Source organism: Pristiophorus japonicus, chromosome 8 (assembly GCF_044704955.1).
Source record: "Pristiophorus japonicus isolate sPriJap1 chromosome 8, sPriJap1.hap1, whole genome shotgun sequence".
Classification (NCBI taxonomy): domain Eukaryota; kingdom Metazoa; phylum Chordata; class Chondrichthyes; family Pristiophoridae; genus Pristiophorus; species Pristiophorus japonicus.
The window spans coordinates 113,268,029-113,287,359 of NC_091984.1; the positions used below are offsets into that span (position 1 = coordinate 113,268,029).

Below are 19,331 nucleotides of genomic sequence, written 5' to 3' on the forward strand. Positions count from 1 at the left end.
TAACAGATGGGAACATTCATAACCCTCTTCCTCATGTTGGTTGTCACCATTCTTGACTGGATGTGATAAGACTTCGCTCTAATTCTTTGATTGTCGAACTGCTTAGCTTTATCTAAAGCCTGAAGCATAGACAGGATACAATGGAAACACTGAGCAGGTCAGGTAGCATCTGTGGAGAGAACAGGCAAGAGGTTTTTAATATGGATCCTTCCTCAGAATTGGAAGATTAACAGAACAAGGGAAAGGAGGATGTGAAAAAGAACACAACAACATGCACAGGAAATAGAATGATCTTTCTATAGCCTACTGATTTTGGTATCTAGCACATGAGTAGCCTTAGGCTATAGTTTCACTATGTGTGCCTCATTTTAAATGATACCTTGTGGAACACCATTCTACACTCCTCATTTGAACCAGGGTTGGTCTCCTAGCTTGGTGATAATTTAGGATTAAAGGATGTGTCAAGCCATGAGATTACGTTATATAATTCTGCTGATAGCCCACTGTGTGTCATGGATGCCCAATTTTTGGACTGCTAGATCTGTTCCCTCATCTGGTCTAGTTAACATGGTGGGTGAATAATGTTAGTGACAAATATTTTTTTTTAAATGTTCTCCATCAGAATCTTGCTGCTGCCACTTTGTGTTACACCCCAGAACACAAGACTATATCCAAAGGAATTTTCAATGCCCATCAACAATGCCACTCCTTAATCAGCCAAAAGCAAATATGTTTCTGAGAAGTAAACTGGTCTGATTTGTGATCTCTGTCCTAGGCTTCAATTGTTCACTACCATAAACTGTTTTGTCTGGAAGTTTAGTCAAGAGTTAGCTGGCAAAGTTCTTTCACTGAATGTCATTTCAGACTAGAATTCAAATCAGGTCTCCAAATGTTTGAATGCTTTGATTAGTGGAAATATGATCAAATGCAACCCTGATTCCAATATTATCAGAGATTTGTTGAATAATTTTGCATCCAACACTGAAAAAAGTTTGTTTTTATTTATATTTAGCTGTTAAATTATAATAATCTGAATAACAAGCAGGGTATATTTTGCCCAGAAAATGCCTTTTTGAATTACCTTGTTTTCACATACAGCTGTCACCAGGTTAAGGCAATAAAATAATGCCAAATAATGCCATATTGGAGAATGCATGAAACTACAAAAAATGTACTTTTTAAATCAATCCTATGACTTTTAAACAACAGAATCACGCAATCCCCAGGAAAGTAGCAATAAAATAGATTAAATTATGATGCACCTTCAAAAAACTAGAGATTATTGAACAACTAATGAATTCAGAATGAAAATATCCTCCTGTTCTGAAGGTGGGTTTTAGCTTGTATGGTTATAGAATGTTCTGTACTATTTTAACCCTTCAATGTTCTTTCAATTTTTAGCATCTGTGGAATACAGCATTTGGAACGAGCAGGGAATAACCTGACCCTGTTTGATTCCCTTTACTTCTGCATTGTCACCTTCTCTACTGTGGGGTTTGGTGATGTCACACCCAAGATTTGGCCTTCCAAATTGTTAGTCGTCATCATGATATGCGTTGCCCTTGTAGTTTTGCCTATACAGGTAAGCAGTGCATCCATGAAGTATGTTTGCTAATGACATCTATAACCTTCAATGCTGTGTGTATTACAAAGCTAGTTTAAAAAATATTTTAATGATTACTGTTCAAACTTTTTGTTTCATGTGTGGTCTACTTTCAACTGGCTCACTACTTATTTCAAATAATTGTATAATTCCATAGATAAATAGATAATTTGTTGCACTGTCAGCTGAAAACATTCAGCTGTATTCCCATTTTCGAAAGCAAATATTAATCATGACATACGAGGAACAACAAATATGAGGCCAGAAAAGGTGATTACCATCTACTGTTGCCATTTATTTACCAAGGGAGTAAAATTATCCTCTGTAGATTAATTTATGATTGGTATAGAGATCACGGCACAGTTTTTACACAACCTATTTCCAATATGATTACTGAAATAATTTGCTGTAAAGATACAATGCCCAATAATTTGCACTTTCCCCCAAAATCTAGCTACTGTAGAAATTTATGTATTCTAGTTGCTAATTACTAATATAATTTTATCCATGCAATTTATGTATTTTCTTAACTAAGTTTGAACAACTCCTTAAGAAATACAATAGAAAATGTATTGTATTTCTAGAACGCATTAACCATATAGAATGTTTTCATTTGATTCAGGTAACTGGATTAGGTTTCAGATTGAAAGTGGTATTGCTGAGCGTTCTCAAAGCTTTGTGTTTGCTAATTAGTATAAAGAGACTAAACTGCATAATTAATCATCTTTACACTTTTCTTACGTTGAACTGCGCTGCTTACATACACTTGCATGATGTGCTTACTCATCTTTTCAATAGACTGACTCATGATTTCCTACTTTCACAATTGCTCCCATATCTAGGGTAAAGCCTGAATTTTATAGGAAACAAACCTAAATACAGATGTACAAGAGGAAATAATGAAATCTGTTAATCTATGGTCCAATGAAGTAGAAGATGCCATTTGCAATCCCTTCAATAGGACAATTGTATTTATTTAGTGTTTAGCAATTTTATAACATTTTCATTCTTTTTTTCTGCTTTCTGCTTTATTTTTAATTTTGGGAACATGCAGAGAAATATAAAAAGAAAATGTGAAAAAAAAAATCAATTACAGGAAAACCCAGTCTGTGATTTGGAAATACTGCTTTACTCTTCCTGGTTTGTAGAGATATGGAAACAAATCTGACATTTGAAGCTTCAGAGAGGAGCATAAATGATTTCAGTTTCTCAAATTTACAGCTGCATTTGAAAGCAGAGTTAAAAATCTTTATTCTAACTAACCAGCTCAGTAAATGTTAAGTCTGAGTATGGTAGTGTAGTGGTTATGTTACTGGACTAGTAATCCAGAGGCCTGGACCAATAATCCCATGATGGCAGTTTGAGAATTTGAATTACACAGCATCAACCGTATTACCCTCATCAACCCTCTCCGTTACTTCATCAAAGAACTCAATCAAGATAGTCAAACATGATTTGCCTTTAACAAATCCATGCTGACTTTTATTTATGAACCCATATTTTTCCAAGTGCCAATTCACTTTGTCCTGGATTATTGTCTCTAAAAATTTCCCCTCCAGCGACGTTAGACTGACTGGCCTGTTGTTGCCAGGTTTATCCCTCCCCGTTTCTGAATACGGGTGCAACATTGGCAACCTTTCGGTTCTCTGGCTCCCATATCTAAGAAGGATTGAAAGATTGTGGCCAGAGCCTCTGCAATTTCCACCCTTACTTCCCTCAGCAACCTAGGATGTATCCCATCTGGACCGGGTGACTGTTCTACTTTGAGCGCTGCCAACTTAATTACCTCCTATTTTATCTATTTTTATCCTATCCAATATCACTATCGCCTCCTACTCTACTGTGACATTGGCAGCATCTGCTTTAGTGAAGACAGATGCAAAGCATTAATTTAGTACCTCTGCCATGCCCTCTGTCTCCACAAGAATATCTAATTTCTGGTCCCTAATCAACACCAATCTTCCTTTTCCTATTTGTATGTTTATTAAAAGCCATTTGTGTTCACTTTTATTTTTCCTGCTAATCTATTCTCATGCGCTATCTTTGCCCCACTTATTTTCTTTTATAATTCTCCTCTGTACATTTTGTATTCAATTTCACTCTCGACTGAATTATGATCATAACTCCCTTTTTATGTTTCTGAAAACTTGGGTTTCTCCGCAGTAATATCGCTGTTAAATACCCCATTAAATGTTAGGCCTTGTTGGATTAGGTTTAACTGGGATTTTAACAGCGTATTGACTGTTAAACAAATGTTATGGCTCTAAAAAAACTAATTTTAATTTTGTGGAGTGTCAAATTTCTCTATTATGATAACAATTATAATTTAAAAAAAATGTTTGTTATTTTTTAAAGTTTGTTCATGATATTTTAGGTTCTGCCTTATCCCAAAGTGGGAGCCCCAATCTTTGTTTTGCTCTCTGTAACATTTTTCAAAATTTGGGATAAAAGCAGATTCTCATTTCCTGCTTCCCCATCTGTGAGAATTCCGCAATGTGCATGGTGCATGGCTGCTTAGACAGCTTGTTGACATCACAGCAGATCACATTAGGGAATCCCCACTAAACTGCACTGAAAAGCATCGAAAAAAGCAAACTTCTCACCACAGAGATTGCGAGATCTCTGTGGGCAGCTTTCTTCGGAGCAAGCGGCAAATGCCTTTGCTTCGTCGCTTACCGCAAATTCTGGGCCAGCTATATTTTTAGACGTACATGGAGCTCCAGCTTTGGATGCCCTTCCTTTCCCCCTCATGGGAATGTTTGTAGTCTGAACCTGAACTATCTCCTCTTTCAAGGCCTCCCATTGCCCATTTACTGTTTTACAAGCCAATCTTTGATTCCAATCCACCTGGGCCAGATCCCTTTTCAACTTACTGAAGTTAGCTTTCCTCCAGGTGAGTATTTTCACATTTGATTTTATCCTCGTCCTTTTTCATAACTACTGTAAGCCTAATGATATTGTGATCACTGTTTCCCAAATGCTCTCTCACTGAAACATGCTCCACTTGTCCCACTTCATCCCCCAGAATTTGATCTAGCACTGCTTCTTTCCTCATTGGGCTGGAAACACACTGATCAAGAAAATTCCCTTGTACACTGTTTGCCCTTCCCACTGCAAATTAGCCCATCTATATTAGGATAATTGAAATTCCCTGTTATCACTACTCTAAAGTTCTTGCACCTTTCTGCAATTTGTCCGTAAATTTGCTCCTCTAATTGGTGGCCTATATTATACACCCAGCAGCATAATAGCTCCTCTGTTGTTCCTTAATTCTAACTAAATAGATTCTGCCTGAACCGTCAAGTATATCATCCCTTTCTAGTGCTGTACCACTATCTTTGATCAATACTGCCACTGTCCCTCCTTTTGTCCCTTTCCTATCTTTCCAGGATACATTGCAGCCAGGAATATTAAGTGCCAATTCCTCCCCTTGTTTGAACCAGATCTCAGTTATTGCCAGTAAATCATAATTACATGTGGCTACTTATGCCTGCAGTTCACCAATCTTATATACCATGTTCCACTCCAAAAAAATCTTAGTCTGCCTCACATTTCCTCGTGTCTGATCCCTCCTATTTCTGAACTACTCTTTACTCTTATGCTGTATGTCTCTCCCAGTCCTCTTTGAACCTTATATCTTCTCTCTAATGCTTCATCCTGGTGCCCCTTCCTAAGCCAAATGTGTTTAAACCCTCTCCCAGCGCCATAACAGGAACTATCAGCTTGTGTTTCTCTTACTTTTCATTTTTCTTTATCTTCGTGTTTTTTTTTATCTTCTCTTTTTTTTTACCCAGATTTCTTTCCATGTTGTCTTTTTTTCAGTTTTCTCTCCGCTTGCCCTTCTGTCTTGGTTCTCTCTGTCTGTCTTTCCTTCTTATCTATATTTACTAATACCCTTCCACCAGTTCATTTAGCAAATTATACATTTTCTCTAGTCTCTAGTCAAACTGAACATAATCCGAGAAGTCACACTGTAAGCATTTCCCTTGACTAAAAGATCCTGATTTGTGAGTAGCAGATGTTCAAGATGCTCCATGATCATGGTCTAGAAAATCGACCATGGCCATTTTTAAGCATCCTGTGCCTGAATGGATAGGCCTGAGGAGCATGCGATATTGAGCCTTGGGCCCCATTATCATTTAGCTGGCGAGCTGTGGTTACCCAATAGGTATCCCCGAGCTGCTCAACGCAAACAGGAATGGTAAGTGGTTAAAGGCGACCATGAAGGAAGGTAATCTGGTTGGAAGGGCTGGGAAACAGGGTAGCAATCAATGGCAATCGGGGAGGGCGGAGGCTGGGATTTGGAGAAGGCAGCACCAGCAATTTTAGGGAAGCAATCGGGGTTGGTCGGTGCATGTAGACATGGAAAACCAATATTACCGAGGGGGCTTCAAACAGGTGTTAAGCTCTTTGCATATGCAGATAAGGGGCCGAACTCCTGTTCCAGGCGTGGGCCATAGACAGCAATTTTAATTTTTTTGCCGATACCAATATGGAGGGCGGCGTACTTCTGGCTCGTAATGAGTTTGTGCTTCCTGCCAGCTATATTGGAGGATTAGGAGGCTGTTTAGCACATGTAAAACAGGCACTGCATGGTCAATTATCTGTGTTCGGTAATGCTGGTTGCACACACTCTCACGTGATTAAATGCAGCTGGCATTGATTACATCTGCAAGGTGCAGGGTACAATGGATTGAAATGTAGAAATAATGGCCCCAAGTTTCCACATGATTTGCTCCTGATTTTTAGGAGCAACTGCTGTAGAACGGAGTATCTTAGAAATCGGAATTTTCGTCATTTAGTTTGCTCCAGTTCTAGTCAGTTAGAACAGTTTCACTTTGGAACAAAAGTTTTTTTTTCAAAAGGGGGCGTGTCCGGCCACTTACGCCTGATTTCAAAGTTTTGTGAGTGAAAACTTACTCCAAACTAACTTAGAATGGAGTAAGTGAAGATTTTTGTACGCTCGAAAAAACCTTGTCTACACTTTAGAAAATCAGGCGTAGGTTACAAATCAGGCGTAGGGAATGGTGGCGGGGGGGGGGTTTAAAGAGAAGTTTACAAACATTAAACACTTCAGTTTTACAAATAAAGAGCCATCATCAATAATAAATGATAAATACATCAATAAATCAACCAATAAATCAATCAAAAAAAATTAATAAGAAATAATCTTTTTTTAAAAATCAATAAATAAAACATTTTCTACTTACCGACTGCAGTACCGGGAGCCCTCCAACAGCGTGCTGGGATGCCCCCCTCAGTGTGTCTCTGTCAGTGTCTCTATCTCTCTGTCTGTCTGTGTGTGTGTCTCTCACTCTGTGTCTGACAGTGTCTGTGTTTCTGACAGCGAGGGTAGGGGGAGGAGGGGGTTAGAGGGAGAGAAGGGGGGAGCAGAGGGAGGGAAGGGGGAGGGGGGTAGAAGGGGGGAGGAGGGGGAGGGGGGGAGAAGGGGGGAGGGGGGAGAAGGAGAGAAAGGAGATGGGTGGCGGGGAGGAGATGGGGCGGGGGGGGAAGGAGATTGCGGGGGGGGGAAGGAGAAGTGGGAGGGAGGCTGAACGGGCCGGGACCGAGACTTCGGGCAGAGCCCGTCCCCAGCACCAGATTTACAGGTAGGTGGCACTGGGTCGGGTCGGGGGGAACGCGGGTCGGGGGGGTGGTGGGAGGGAGGTCGGTTCAGTTCGGGTCGGGGGGAGGGAGGGAGAGGGAGGTCAGGTCTGGGGGAGGGAGGTCAGGTCGGTGGGAGGGAGGTCAGGTCGGATCCAGTCTGTGGGGGAGCGGGAGTCGGGTCGGGGTCGGTGTCGGGTCCGGTCTGGAGGCGGGGGCGGGGGGGGAAGCGGGAGTCGGGTCGGTGTCGGGTCCGGTCCGGAGGCGGGCAGGAGGGTGGTGCGGGGAGCGGGAGTCGGGTCGGGTCTGGGGGCGGGTGGGAAGTGGGAGTCAGGTCGGTGTCGGGTCCGGTCCGGGGCGGGGGCGAGGGGCGGGGGGGGAGCGGGAGTCGGGTCGGGTCCGGGGGCGGGGGGGAAATGGGAGTCAGGTCGGTGTCGGGTCCGGTCCGGGGCGGGGGCGAGGGGCGGGGGGGGAGCGGGAGTCAGGTCGGTGTCGGGTCCGGTCCGGGGCGGGGGCGAGGGGCGGGGGGGGAGCGGGAGTCGGGTCGGGTCCGGGGGCGGGGGGGAAGTGGGAGTCAGGTCGGTGTCGGGTCCGGTCCGGGGCGGGGGCGAGGGGCGGGGGGGGAGCGGGAGTCGGGTCGGGTCCGGGGGCAAGGGGGAAGCGGGAGTCAGGTCGGTGTTGGGTCCGGTCTGGAGGCGGGAAGCGGGAGTCGAGTCGGGTCGGAAGGAAGCAGGAGCTGGCCGTGGGAGGAGCCTTATTCACGCAGCCCCAGTGAGGCTATTCGGCCAGGGCTAGGGGCTGCGTGCTTCGGTCCTCCCACACAGTTTTGGGCGCCTGGAGCTACTGCACTTGCGCGACCATTGTAGCGCGCATGTGCAGAGGTCCCGGCACTGTTTTCAGCGCAGGGACCTGGCTCCGTCCCCTACAGCTCCTGCTGCGCTGCGCCGAGGGCCAGAGGACCTGCAGGGAGGTGGAGAATCTGGAGTTTTTATTTAGGCGCACTTTGTGGCGCGAAAAACGGGCGTCCAGGTCGGGACTGCGCCGTTCTAGGCGCGGCTCGAAACTTGGGCCCATTGTCTGCCAGCTGTTGTTTTTTTAGCAAAGGTTATCTAGAAAGCAGGAAATCAAATAATTGACAGTGGAATTTTTAAACTCTTTATTAAATTGTCTCTATCTAGTAAAATTGTTTCAAGAAAACTGCTTATTGCAGTCTAATCTTAATTACTGTGGCTGTAGTTTACAAGGAAAACAGTTACAGCTTTATCCACTCAAATTTATTATATAAGAGATTGGGAGGCATTGAGCATAATCACACTGTTAATTTGCTTCTGGTATATTTTTCCTCTTGGGATGTAGCCAAGGCACTATTTATTGCCCTTTCTAATTGCTCCGAGGGCATGGAGAGTCAATCACAGAGGCCGTGATTTTGCCAGCAGCAGCGTGTCCGGTGCAGCCAGAGTATACAGCGGCCTCAAATCTCGCTCCCATCTTCATCCAGTCTCCTCCAAATGATTTTGCGCTGATTGGCCTTGTTAAGCCCACCCTGCGAGTTTCCTGGCCAAATAACAGGAAGTGGGTCTGATGACATCATCTGATGAGGCGTCATCGGTCGGGTTCCTTAAAGGGGCATGTCCACATTCGTTTTGACAGTTATTCTGCCAGCGTTCTACAGCATTGAGGAGCTGCAAACACTGACAAGCACTGCACACAGGTGCACGGCTGGACCCAGGCCCTCCCATGACTCCCTCCATATGCTTATGGAGGAAATCACAGCAGGCAGAGAGATTTTCTTTTCTTCCTATGGGCGGAAGGTATATCCCCAGGAGATCAACAAAGCCTGGTTGCACATTGCACAGGAGGGCACAAGCAGGGATATCGTCAGGAGGACCTGGCTGCAGTAACGCAAACATTTCAATGATTACAGTAAATCACAAAATGTTATTGCAAAGCCACACTCAACCACATCCTCCTCCTGTGTCACACATCACATCCCCATTACTCTACCTTCCCTACCCTATTCCTGCATAGCCATACACACACCAACTTACCTTGCACCTCCACTCATCCATATCTATCTACATTATTACATTCCCATCTCACTAGCCACCCCTCACACTCACCCTCATCCTAGTCCAGTCATTTAAACTAACAACACACAAGGGTAGACACTTGGGTGCTTTAGTGAATGTTCGGGTAAAGTTTCTGTTAATGTGTTGTCAAGCATTGAAATCTTTATTTTCACCACTCTGCCTTCTTGGACAGATTTGTGTGCACCGTTGAAAGTTTCCAGTGAATGGTAAGATAAAATACCCTGCCCCCCCCCCCCCCCCCCGGCAATGGTGATGAGTGTGAAAGGAATGGCTTGGACATTGTAGGGATGCTTGATGGTGCAGGTATGGGGTGGTGCCAACCTGCCGTATCATGTAGCAGCCAGGCTGTACAGTGTTAAGTGAAACAAATCCGGACATGATGCGGTCATTGCTGGAGTCCCAGGCAGCAATGTGCACTGGTGATGATACTTAGTGTCCAGTGCAGCATCAGTTGATTGTGGAGAAGCTTGGTGTGGATGTTGGTGCTGTTGGTGTGCCCGGTGACGCTGGTGTTGGGGCTGATCTTGTTGGGAATCTGAGGACCAAGGTGAGATTTTTTTTCAAGGGCACCGATGCTGATGGAATAGATGGCAGGTGAGGTTGAGATGGCAGAAGCAATCTGTCACTTGTAAGAGAGGTTGTTCCAATGAGGTGATACTGGATAGAGAGTTTGCTCCAAACATTTGCTGCCTTCATAAAGGTTAATCTATCTTCTAAATGCAGTAAGCAACAGCTTATAACCTTGGAACATGAAAATCTATGAAATAGGAGATTTCATAGACCATTTACAGCTGTCAGGTTAGTGCACCATTCGATACTGACACAACTCTTGACCTACTTACCTGACGTGCTAATCGTACTCCGGGAAACCGTGCTCCAGGATACCAGGTAAAATTGTAAGTACATGGTAAGATCCTGCTTAACTATCTTTTAACAAGCTTTTACTTATCTAAATTGGCCGACCTGCTGCTTGGCATTGGATCTGTTTCGGAATGACAGACCCAACACTTGGGAGACTGACAAGGAGGTGGGTTTACAGCGGGATACCGACCTGCTGTCAATCTTTTTGATTTTGACAGCAGACCTATCTCCAAACCTGCATTCTGAGTGCTGGAAGAATCCCGGCCAGTGTGGAATTAGAGTCACAATTAGGCTAGTCCAGACAGGGTGGTAAGATCCTTCCTCTGAAGGACATTTGTGAACCAGTTGGGTTTTTACAATAAGCTAGTCCACAATTTACATGATTTATTGAATTCACTTTCACAAATTGCTTTGGTGGGATATGAAAGCATATCCTCTGGGCTGTTTGTGCAGCACTATCATCACGTCAGTGTTCTCGACCAGGCCAACATCCCCAGCATCGAAGCACTGACCACACTCGACCAGCTCCGTTGGGCGGGCCCACATTGTCCACATGCCCGACACAAGACTCCCAAAGCAAGTGCTCTACTCTGAACTCCTATCTAGGTGGGCAGAGGAAATGTTTCAAGGACACCCTCAAAGCCTCCTTGATAAAGTGCAACATCCTCACTGACACCTGGGAAACCTTGGCCAAAGATCGCCGTAAGTAGAGGAAGAGCATCTGGGAGGAGGCTGAGCACCTCAAATCTCGTCGCCGAGAACACATAGAAAACAAGCGCAGGCAGTGGAAGGAGCATGCAGCAAACCAGACTCCCCACCTACGCTTTCCTTCAACGACTGTCCCACCTGTGACAGAGACTGTAATTCCTGTATTGGACTGTACAGTCACCTGAGAACTCACTTTTAGAGTGAAAGCAAGTCTTCCTCGATTTCGAGGGACTGCTGATGATAATGATAATGATGACTATTATCACGAGGCTACTGTAACTAGTTACGTTTTTTAATCCAGCCCAGAATGTCACAGGTATGCAAGATGAAATAGGTTTAGATAGTTACATGCTAGTTCCTAGTGTGCATGGTTCCTTTGTACAAAACTGTCCCTAATTTGGTACTGACTGCTACTAAATTGACAGTCCCATTTGGATGCCACGAGGATGGTTGTTGCCAGCTATATTGGAGGCGTAGGAAGCTGTTTAGCACATGTAAAAGAGGAGCTGCATGGTCGAATATTTATGTTCTGTAGTGTTGGTTGCACACACTCACACTTGATTAAGTGCAGCCGGCATTGAATACATCTGCAGGGTGCAGGGTACAATGGATTGAATTGTAGACACATCCTCTAGCAGTTTTTTTCGCAAAAGTTATCTAGAATGCAGGAAATCAAATAATTGAAAGTGGAATTTGTAAACAAATTAATAAATCGTCTCTGTCTAGTAAAATAGTTTTTAAAAAACTGCTCATTGTAGTCTAATCTTAATTACTGTGGCTATAGTTTACAAGGAAAAAGGTTACAGCTTTAATTACTCAAATTTATTATGTAAGAGATTGGGAGGCATTGTGCATAATTACACTGTTAATTTGCTTTCCTCTTGGGATGTAGCCAAGGCACTAATTATTGCCCTTTCTAATTGCTCCGAGGGTATGGAGAGTCAATCACAGAGGCCGTGATTTTGCCAGACATGGCGAGTCCAGTGCGGCCAGAGTACACAATGGCCTCAAACCTCGCTCCCGTCTTCATCCCGTTTCCTCCAAGTGATTTTGCGCTGATTGGGCTTGTTAAGCCCACCCTGCGAGTTTCCTGGCCAATTAACAGAAAGCGGGTTTGATGACATCATTTAATGAAGCAACATCAGCCAGTTTCCTTAAAGGGCCATGTCCACATTCACTTTGACAGTTGTTCTGTCAGTGTTCTACAGCATTGAGCTGCTGCAAACACTGACAAGCACTGCACACGGGTGCATGGCTGCACCCAGGCCCTCCCATGACTTCCTCCATATGCTTATGGAGGGAGTCACAGCACACAGAGAAGTTCTCTTCCCTTCCAATGGGTGGAAGAGACTTCCCCTGGGGATCAACAAAGCCTGTTTGCACATTGCAGGGGAGGGCACAAGCAGGGATGTTGTCAGGAGGACCTGGCTGCAGTGACGCAAACATTTCAATGACTACAGTAAATCACAAAACGTTACTGCAAAAGCACACTCAACCACATGCTCCTCCTGTGTCATATTACATCCAGCATCACTCTGCCTTCCCTAACCTACTCCTGCACATCCATACACACACCAACTTACCTTGCACCTCCACTCATCCCTATCTATCTTCATTATCACATTTCCATCTCAGTAGCCATCCCTCACACTTGCCCTCATCCTTGTCCAGTCATTTAAATTAACAACACACAAGGGTAGACACTTAGGTGCTTTAGCGAATGTCAGGTAAAGTTTCTGTTAATGTGTTGTCAAGCATTGGAATCTTTATTTTCACCACTTTGCCTTCTTGGACAGATTTGTGTGCACCTTTGAGAGTTTTTTAGTAACTTGCAGTGAATGGTAAGATATAATGCTCCCTCCACCGCCCCACCACCTCGCCCCCACCTGAAAATGGTGATGAGTGTGAAAGGAATGGTTTGGACATTAGAGAGATGCTTTATGATGCTGGTATGGGGGTGGTACCAACCTGCCGTATCATGTGGAAGTCAGGGTGATAGGTGAAGCAAATTTGGACATGGTGAGGTCATCGCTGGCGTCCTGGGCAGCAATGTGCAATGGTGATGATGACCTGTGTCCAGTGCAGCATCAGTTGATTGCGGGGATGTTTGGTGTGGATGTTGGTGCTGCTGGTGTGCCCGGTGATGCTGTTGTTGGGGCTGATCGTGTTGGGAATCTGAGGACCAAGGGCACCGATGCTGTTGGAATAGATGGCAGGTGAGGTTGAGATGGCAGAAGCAATCTGTCAATTGTAAGAGAGGTTGTTCCAATGAGGTGATACTGGATAGAGAGTTTGCTGCAAACACTTGCTGCCTGCATAAAGGTCAATCTGTCTTCTAAATGCAGTAAGCAACAGCTTCTAACCTTGGAAAGTGAAAACCTATGAAATGGGAGCTTTCATAGACCATTTGCAGCTATCAGGTTAGTGCATTATTCAATGCTGACACAACAGCCAACCTACTTACATGACGTGGTAATTGTAGTCCGGGAAACCGTGCTCCGGGAAACCTGGTAAAATGGTACGTACATGGTAAGATCCTGCTTAACTAACTTTTAACAAGCTTTTAACTATCTAAATTGGCTGACCCGCCGCTTGGTGTCGGATCTGTTCAGGAATGACAGACCCGACACTTGGGAGACTGACAAGGAGGTGGGCTTTCAGTGGGATACCGACCCGCTGTCAATCATTTTGATTTTGACAGCGGACCCGTCTCCAAACCTGCATTCTGAGTGCTGGCAAAATTCTGGCCAGAGTGTGGAATTAGAGTCACAATTAGGCCAGTCCAGGCAGGGTGGCAAGATCCTTCCCCTGCAGGACATTCGTGAACGAGTTGGGTTTTTATAACAAGCTAGGCCACAAATGACATGATTTATTGAATTCACTTTCACAAATTGCTTTGGTGGGATTTGAAAGCACAACCCCTGGGCTATTTGTGCAGCACTATCATCATGTCAGTGTTCTCGACTTGGCCAACATCCCCAGCATCGAAGCACTGATCACACTTGACCAGCTTCGTTGGGCCACATTGTCCGCATGCCCGACACAAGACTCCCAAAGCAAGTACTCTACTCAGAACTCCTACACGGCAGGCGATCCCCAGGTGGGCAGAGGAAATGATTCAACGACACCCTCAAAGCTTCCTTGATAAAGTGCAACATCTGCACCGACACCTGGGAAACCTTGGCCAACGACCGCCTTAAGTAGAGGAAGAGCATCTGGGTGGGCGTTAAGCACCTCGAGTCTCATCGCCGAGAACATGCAGAAAACAAGTGCAGGCAACGGAAGGAACGTGCCGCAAACCAGACTCCCCACCCACTATTTCCTTCAACGACTGTCTGTCCCACCTGTAACAGAGACTGTAATTCCAGTATTGGACTGTACATTCAGTACCTGAGAACTCACTTTTTTTTTTAAGAGTGGAAGCAAGTCTAATGACGAGGCTATTGTAACTAGTTGCGGATTTTAATCCAGCCCAGAATGTCACAGGTTTACAAGGTGAAATAGGTTTAGGTAGTTACAAGCTAGTTCCTAGTGTGCATGGTTTCTTTGTACAAAACTGTCCCTAATTTGGTACTGACAGCTACCAAATTGACAGTCTCATTTGGAGGCCACCAGGATGGTTGTTGGGAGAAATGGAAAATGCCATACTGGTACAGCAGGTATTCTCTGTACTGTTCAGTTTCAATGAAGGCATACAAGAAAAGAACAGGAATATTACTTTTCATCTAACCCAGAATGCACCTGAACTGTTGATGCTTGATGTTTATACTGGATGCAAAAGTGGAAAGCTGTTGCTCTGCAGTGACTTCTTCACTTATTGAGAAGAAAAAAAATCACCCGAAAAAGATTTTTTAAAATACAGTAGTTATCGTAACTCTATAATGTTCACGTTTAGTAAAATAAGTGTAAAAGTCTTACGAGATAAAATTCCTCCTTTTAATAATTTGGCCTAAGACGTTGGTATCAGTACAACATTTGAAGTCCATGGACTTTTGTCCTAAACAGGAGGGATTTTACCTCTTCATTGTTCCATTATTGTATAAACCATATTGATTCCGGCCTCCCCGGGTCGATACAGAATGTGTACGAACCAGGGAAGGCATTGCAAAAGCCGGTTTTCAATGCGCATGCACCAAAAACCGGCTTTTCCGATCTGTCAGATCGCACACAAAGAAACATAGAAACAAAGAAAATAGGCGCAGGAGTAGGCTATTCGGCCCTTCGAGCTTGCACCACCATTCAATAAGATCTTCCACCTCAGTACCCCTTTCCTGCTTTCTCTCCATACCCCTTGATCCCTTTAGCCGTAAGGGCCATATATAAATCCCTCTTGAATATATCCAATGAATTGGCATCAGCAACACTCTGCGGTAGGGAATTCCACAGGCTAACAGCTCTCTGACTGAAGAAGTTTCTCCTCATCTCAGTCCTAAATGGCTTACCCTTAACCTTAGACTGTGTCCCCTGGTTCTGGACTTCCACAGCATCGGGAATATTCTTCCTGCATCTAACCTGTCCAGTCTCGTCAGAATTTTATATGTTTCTATGAGATCCCCTCTCATCCTTCTAAACTCCAGTGAATACAGGCCCAGTCGATCCAGTCTCTCCTCATATGTCAGTCCAGCCATCCCGGGAATCAATCTGGTGAACCTTCGCTGCTCTCCCTCAATAGCAAGAACGTCCTTCCTCAGATTAGGGGACCAAAACTGAACACAATATTCCAGGCGAGGCCTCACCAAGACCCTGTACAACTGCAGTAAGACCTCCCTGCTCCTATACTCAAATTCCCTCGCTATGAAGGACAACATACCATTTGCCTCCTTCACCGCCTGCTGTATTTGCATGCAAACTTTCGATGGCTGATGAACCATGACACCCAGGGCTCGTTGCACCTCCCCTTTTCCTAATCTGCTGCCATTCAGATAATATTCTGCCTTCGTGTTCTTGCCTCCAAAATGGATAACCTCACATTTATCCACAATTATACTGCATCTGCCATGCATTTGCCCATTCACCTAACCTGTCCAAGTCACTCTGCAGCCTCTTAGCATCCTCCTCACAGCTCACACTGCCACCCAGTTTAGTGTCATCTGCAAACTTGGGGATATTACACTCAATTCCTTCATCCAAATCATTAATGTATATTGTAAATAGCTGGGGCCCCAGCACTGAGCCCTGCAGCACCCCACTAGTCACTGCCTGCCATTCTGAGAAGGACCCGTTTATCCCGACTCTCTGCTTCCTATCTGCCAACCAGTTCTCTATCCACGTCAATACATTACTCCCAATTCCATGTGCTTTAATTTTGCACACCAATCTCTTGGATGATGTGGAATCTATATAGGTAGAGCTGCAGAACACCAAAGGGCAAAAAACATTAGTAGGAGTTGTGTACAGACCTCCAAACGGTAGTAGTGATGTTGGGGAGGGCATCAAACAGGAAATTAGGGGTGCATGCAATAAGGGTGCAGCAGTTATCATGGGTGACTTTAATATGCATATAGATTGGGCTAACCAAACTGGAAGCAATACGGTGGAGGAGGATTTCCTAGATTGCATAAGGGATGGTTTTCTAGACCAATAAGTCGAGGAACCAACTAGGGGGGAGGCCATCTTAGACTGGGTGTTGTGTAATGAGAGAGGATTAATTAGCAATCTCATTGTGCGAGGCCCCTTGGGGAAGAGTGACCATAATATGGTGGAATTCTAAATTAGGATGGAGAATGAAACAGTTAATTCAGAGACCATGGTCCAGAACTTAAAGAAGGGTAACTTTGAAGGTATGAGGTGTGAATTGGTTGGGATAGATTGGCGAATGATACTTAAGGGGTTGATCGTGGATGGACAATGGCAAACATTTAGAGACCGCATGGATGAACTACAACAATTGTACATCCCTGTCTGGCGTAAAAATAAAAAAGGGAAGGTGGCTCAACCGTGGCTATCCAGGGAAATCAGAGATAGTATTAAAGCCAAGGAAGTGGCATACAAATTGACCAGAAATAGCAGCGAACCCGGGGACTGGATAAAATTTAGAATTCAGCAGAGAAGGACAAAGGCTTTGATTCGGGCAGGGAAAATAGAGTACGAGAGGAAACTTGTAGGGAACATTAAGACGGACTGCAAAAGCTTCTATAGATATGTAAAGAGAAAAAGGTTAGTAAAGACAAACGTAGGTCCCCTGCAGTCAGAAGCAGGGGAAGTCATAACAGGGAACAAAGAAATGGCAAACCAATTGAACAAGTACTTTGGTTCGGTATTCACTAAGGAGGACACAAACAACCTTCCGGATATAAAAGGGGTCAGAGGGTCTAATAAGAAGGAGGAACTGAGGGAAATCCTTATTAGTCGGGAAATTGTGTTGGGGAAATTGATGGGATTAAGGCCGATAAATCCCCAGGGCCTGATGGACTGCATCCCAGAGTACTTAAGGAGGTGGCCTTGGAAATAGCAGATGCATTGACAGTGATTTTCCAACATTCCATAGACTCTGGATCAGTTCCTATGGAGTGGAGGGTAGCCAATGTAACCCCACTTTAAAAAAAAAAGGAGGGAGAGAGAAAACAGGGAATTATAGACCGGTCAGCCTGACATCGGTAGTGGGTAAAATGATGGAATCAATGATTAAGGATGTCATAGCAGCGCATTTGGAAAGAGGTGACATGCTAGGTCCAAGTCAGCATGGATTTGTGAAAGGGAAATCATGCTTGACAAATCTTCTGGAATTTTTTGAGGATGTTTCCAGTAGAGTGGACAATGGAGAACCAGTTAATGTGATGTATTTGGACTTTCAGAAGGCTTTCGACAAGGTCCCACACAAGAGATTAATGTGCAAAGTTAAAGCACATTGGATTGTGGGTAGTGTGCTGACGTGGATTGAGAACTGGTTTGCAGACAGGAAGCAAAGAGTAGGAGTAAATGGGTTCTTTTCAGAATAGCAGGCAGTGACTAGTGGGGTACCGCAACGTTCTGTGCTGGGGCCCCAGCTGTTTATATTGTACATTAATGATTTAGACGAGGGGATTAAAAGTAGTATCTCCAAATTTACGATGACACTAAGTTGGGTGGCAGTGTGAACTGCGATGAGGATGCTATGAGGCTGCAGAGTGATTTGGATAGGTTAGGTGAGTGGGCAAATGCATGGCAGATGAAGTATAATGTGGATAAATGTGAGGTTATCCACTTTGGTGGTAAAAACAGAGAGACAGACTATTATCTGAATGGCGACAGATTGAGAAAATGGGAGGTGCAACGAGACCTGGGTGTCATGGTGCATCAGTCATTGAAGGTTGGCATGCAGGTACAGCAGGCGGTTAAGAAAGCAAATGGCATGTTGGCCTTCATAGCGAGGGGATTTGAGTACAGGGGCAGGGAGGTGTTACTACAGTTGTACAGGGCCTTGGTGAGGCCACACCTGGAGTATTGTGTACAGTTTTGGTCTCCTAACTTGAGGAAGGACATTCTTGCTATTGAGGGAGTGCAGCGAAGGTTCACCAGACTGATTCCCGGGATGGCGGGACTGACATATCAAGAAATATTGGATCAACTGGGCTTGTATTCACTGGAGTTCAGAAGAATGAGAGGGGATCTCATAGAAACGTTTAAAATTTGACAGGTTTAGACAGGTTAGATGCAGGAAGAATGTTCCCAATGTTGGGGAAGTCCAGAACCAGGGTTCACAGTCAAAGGATAAGGGGTAAGCCATTTAGGACCGAGAGGAGGAGAAACTTCTTCACCCAGAGAGTGGTGAACCTGTGGAATTCTCTACCACAGAAAGTTGTTGAGGCCAAAAGGAGTTAGATGTAGTCCTTACTACTAGGGGGATTAAGGGGTATGGCGAGAAAGCAGGAATGGGGTACTGAAGTTACATGTTCAGCCATGAACTCATTGAATGGCAGTGCAGGCTCGAAGGGCCGAATGGCCTACTCCTGCACCTAATTTCTATGTTTCTATGTTTCTATGTTTCTTGTGTTGGACCTTGTCAAAATCCTTTTGAAAGTCTAAATACACCACATCCACTTGTCCACTCTACTAGTTACATCCTCAAAAAATTCTAGAAGATTTGTCAAACATGATTTCCCTTTCATAAATCCATGCTGATTTGGACCGATCCTGTCACTGCTTTCCAAATGCACTGTTATTTCATCTTTAATAATTGATTCCAACATTTTCCCCACTACTGATCTCGGCAGCAAGGACATTCGCATGGGCAAGATTGAGGTATTTTCCCATCACTTGCCCAGCGAAAGTCTTTAAAACTCTTGCGGCTGGTAAAAGCAGGCGCATAGCCGACTTTTACCAGCGTAAGAGTTTTAAAACATAATAAAAACATATAAAAATTAAATTTAAAAACAAATTTTTTGTTCTAAACTCTGCCCACTAAGGTATGTTTATTTTAAACCCTAATTACTAAACTTGAAAAAAAATCAGAAAAATATATTTTGTTCTAAGTCATTTATTATGTT

General features: G+C 44.3%; 1 protein-coding gene across 3 annotated transcripts in view; it reads left to right on the forward strand.

Moving 5' to 3' along the window:
• The window catches only part of LOC139268148 (potassium channel subfamily T member 2), a 1,179,460-nt gene that overhangs the window by 538,905 nt on the left and 621,224 nt on the right, over positions 1-19,331 (forward strand). For all 3 annotated transcript variants that reach the window (XM_070886186.1, XM_070886187.1, XM_070886188.1), the window contains exon 9: positions 1,402-1,582. In XM_070886186.1, coding sequence (XP_070742287.1) covers positions 1,402-1,582 — 181 coding nt within the window. The remainder of the gene's footprint in view (positions 1-1,401; positions 1,583-19,331) is intronic.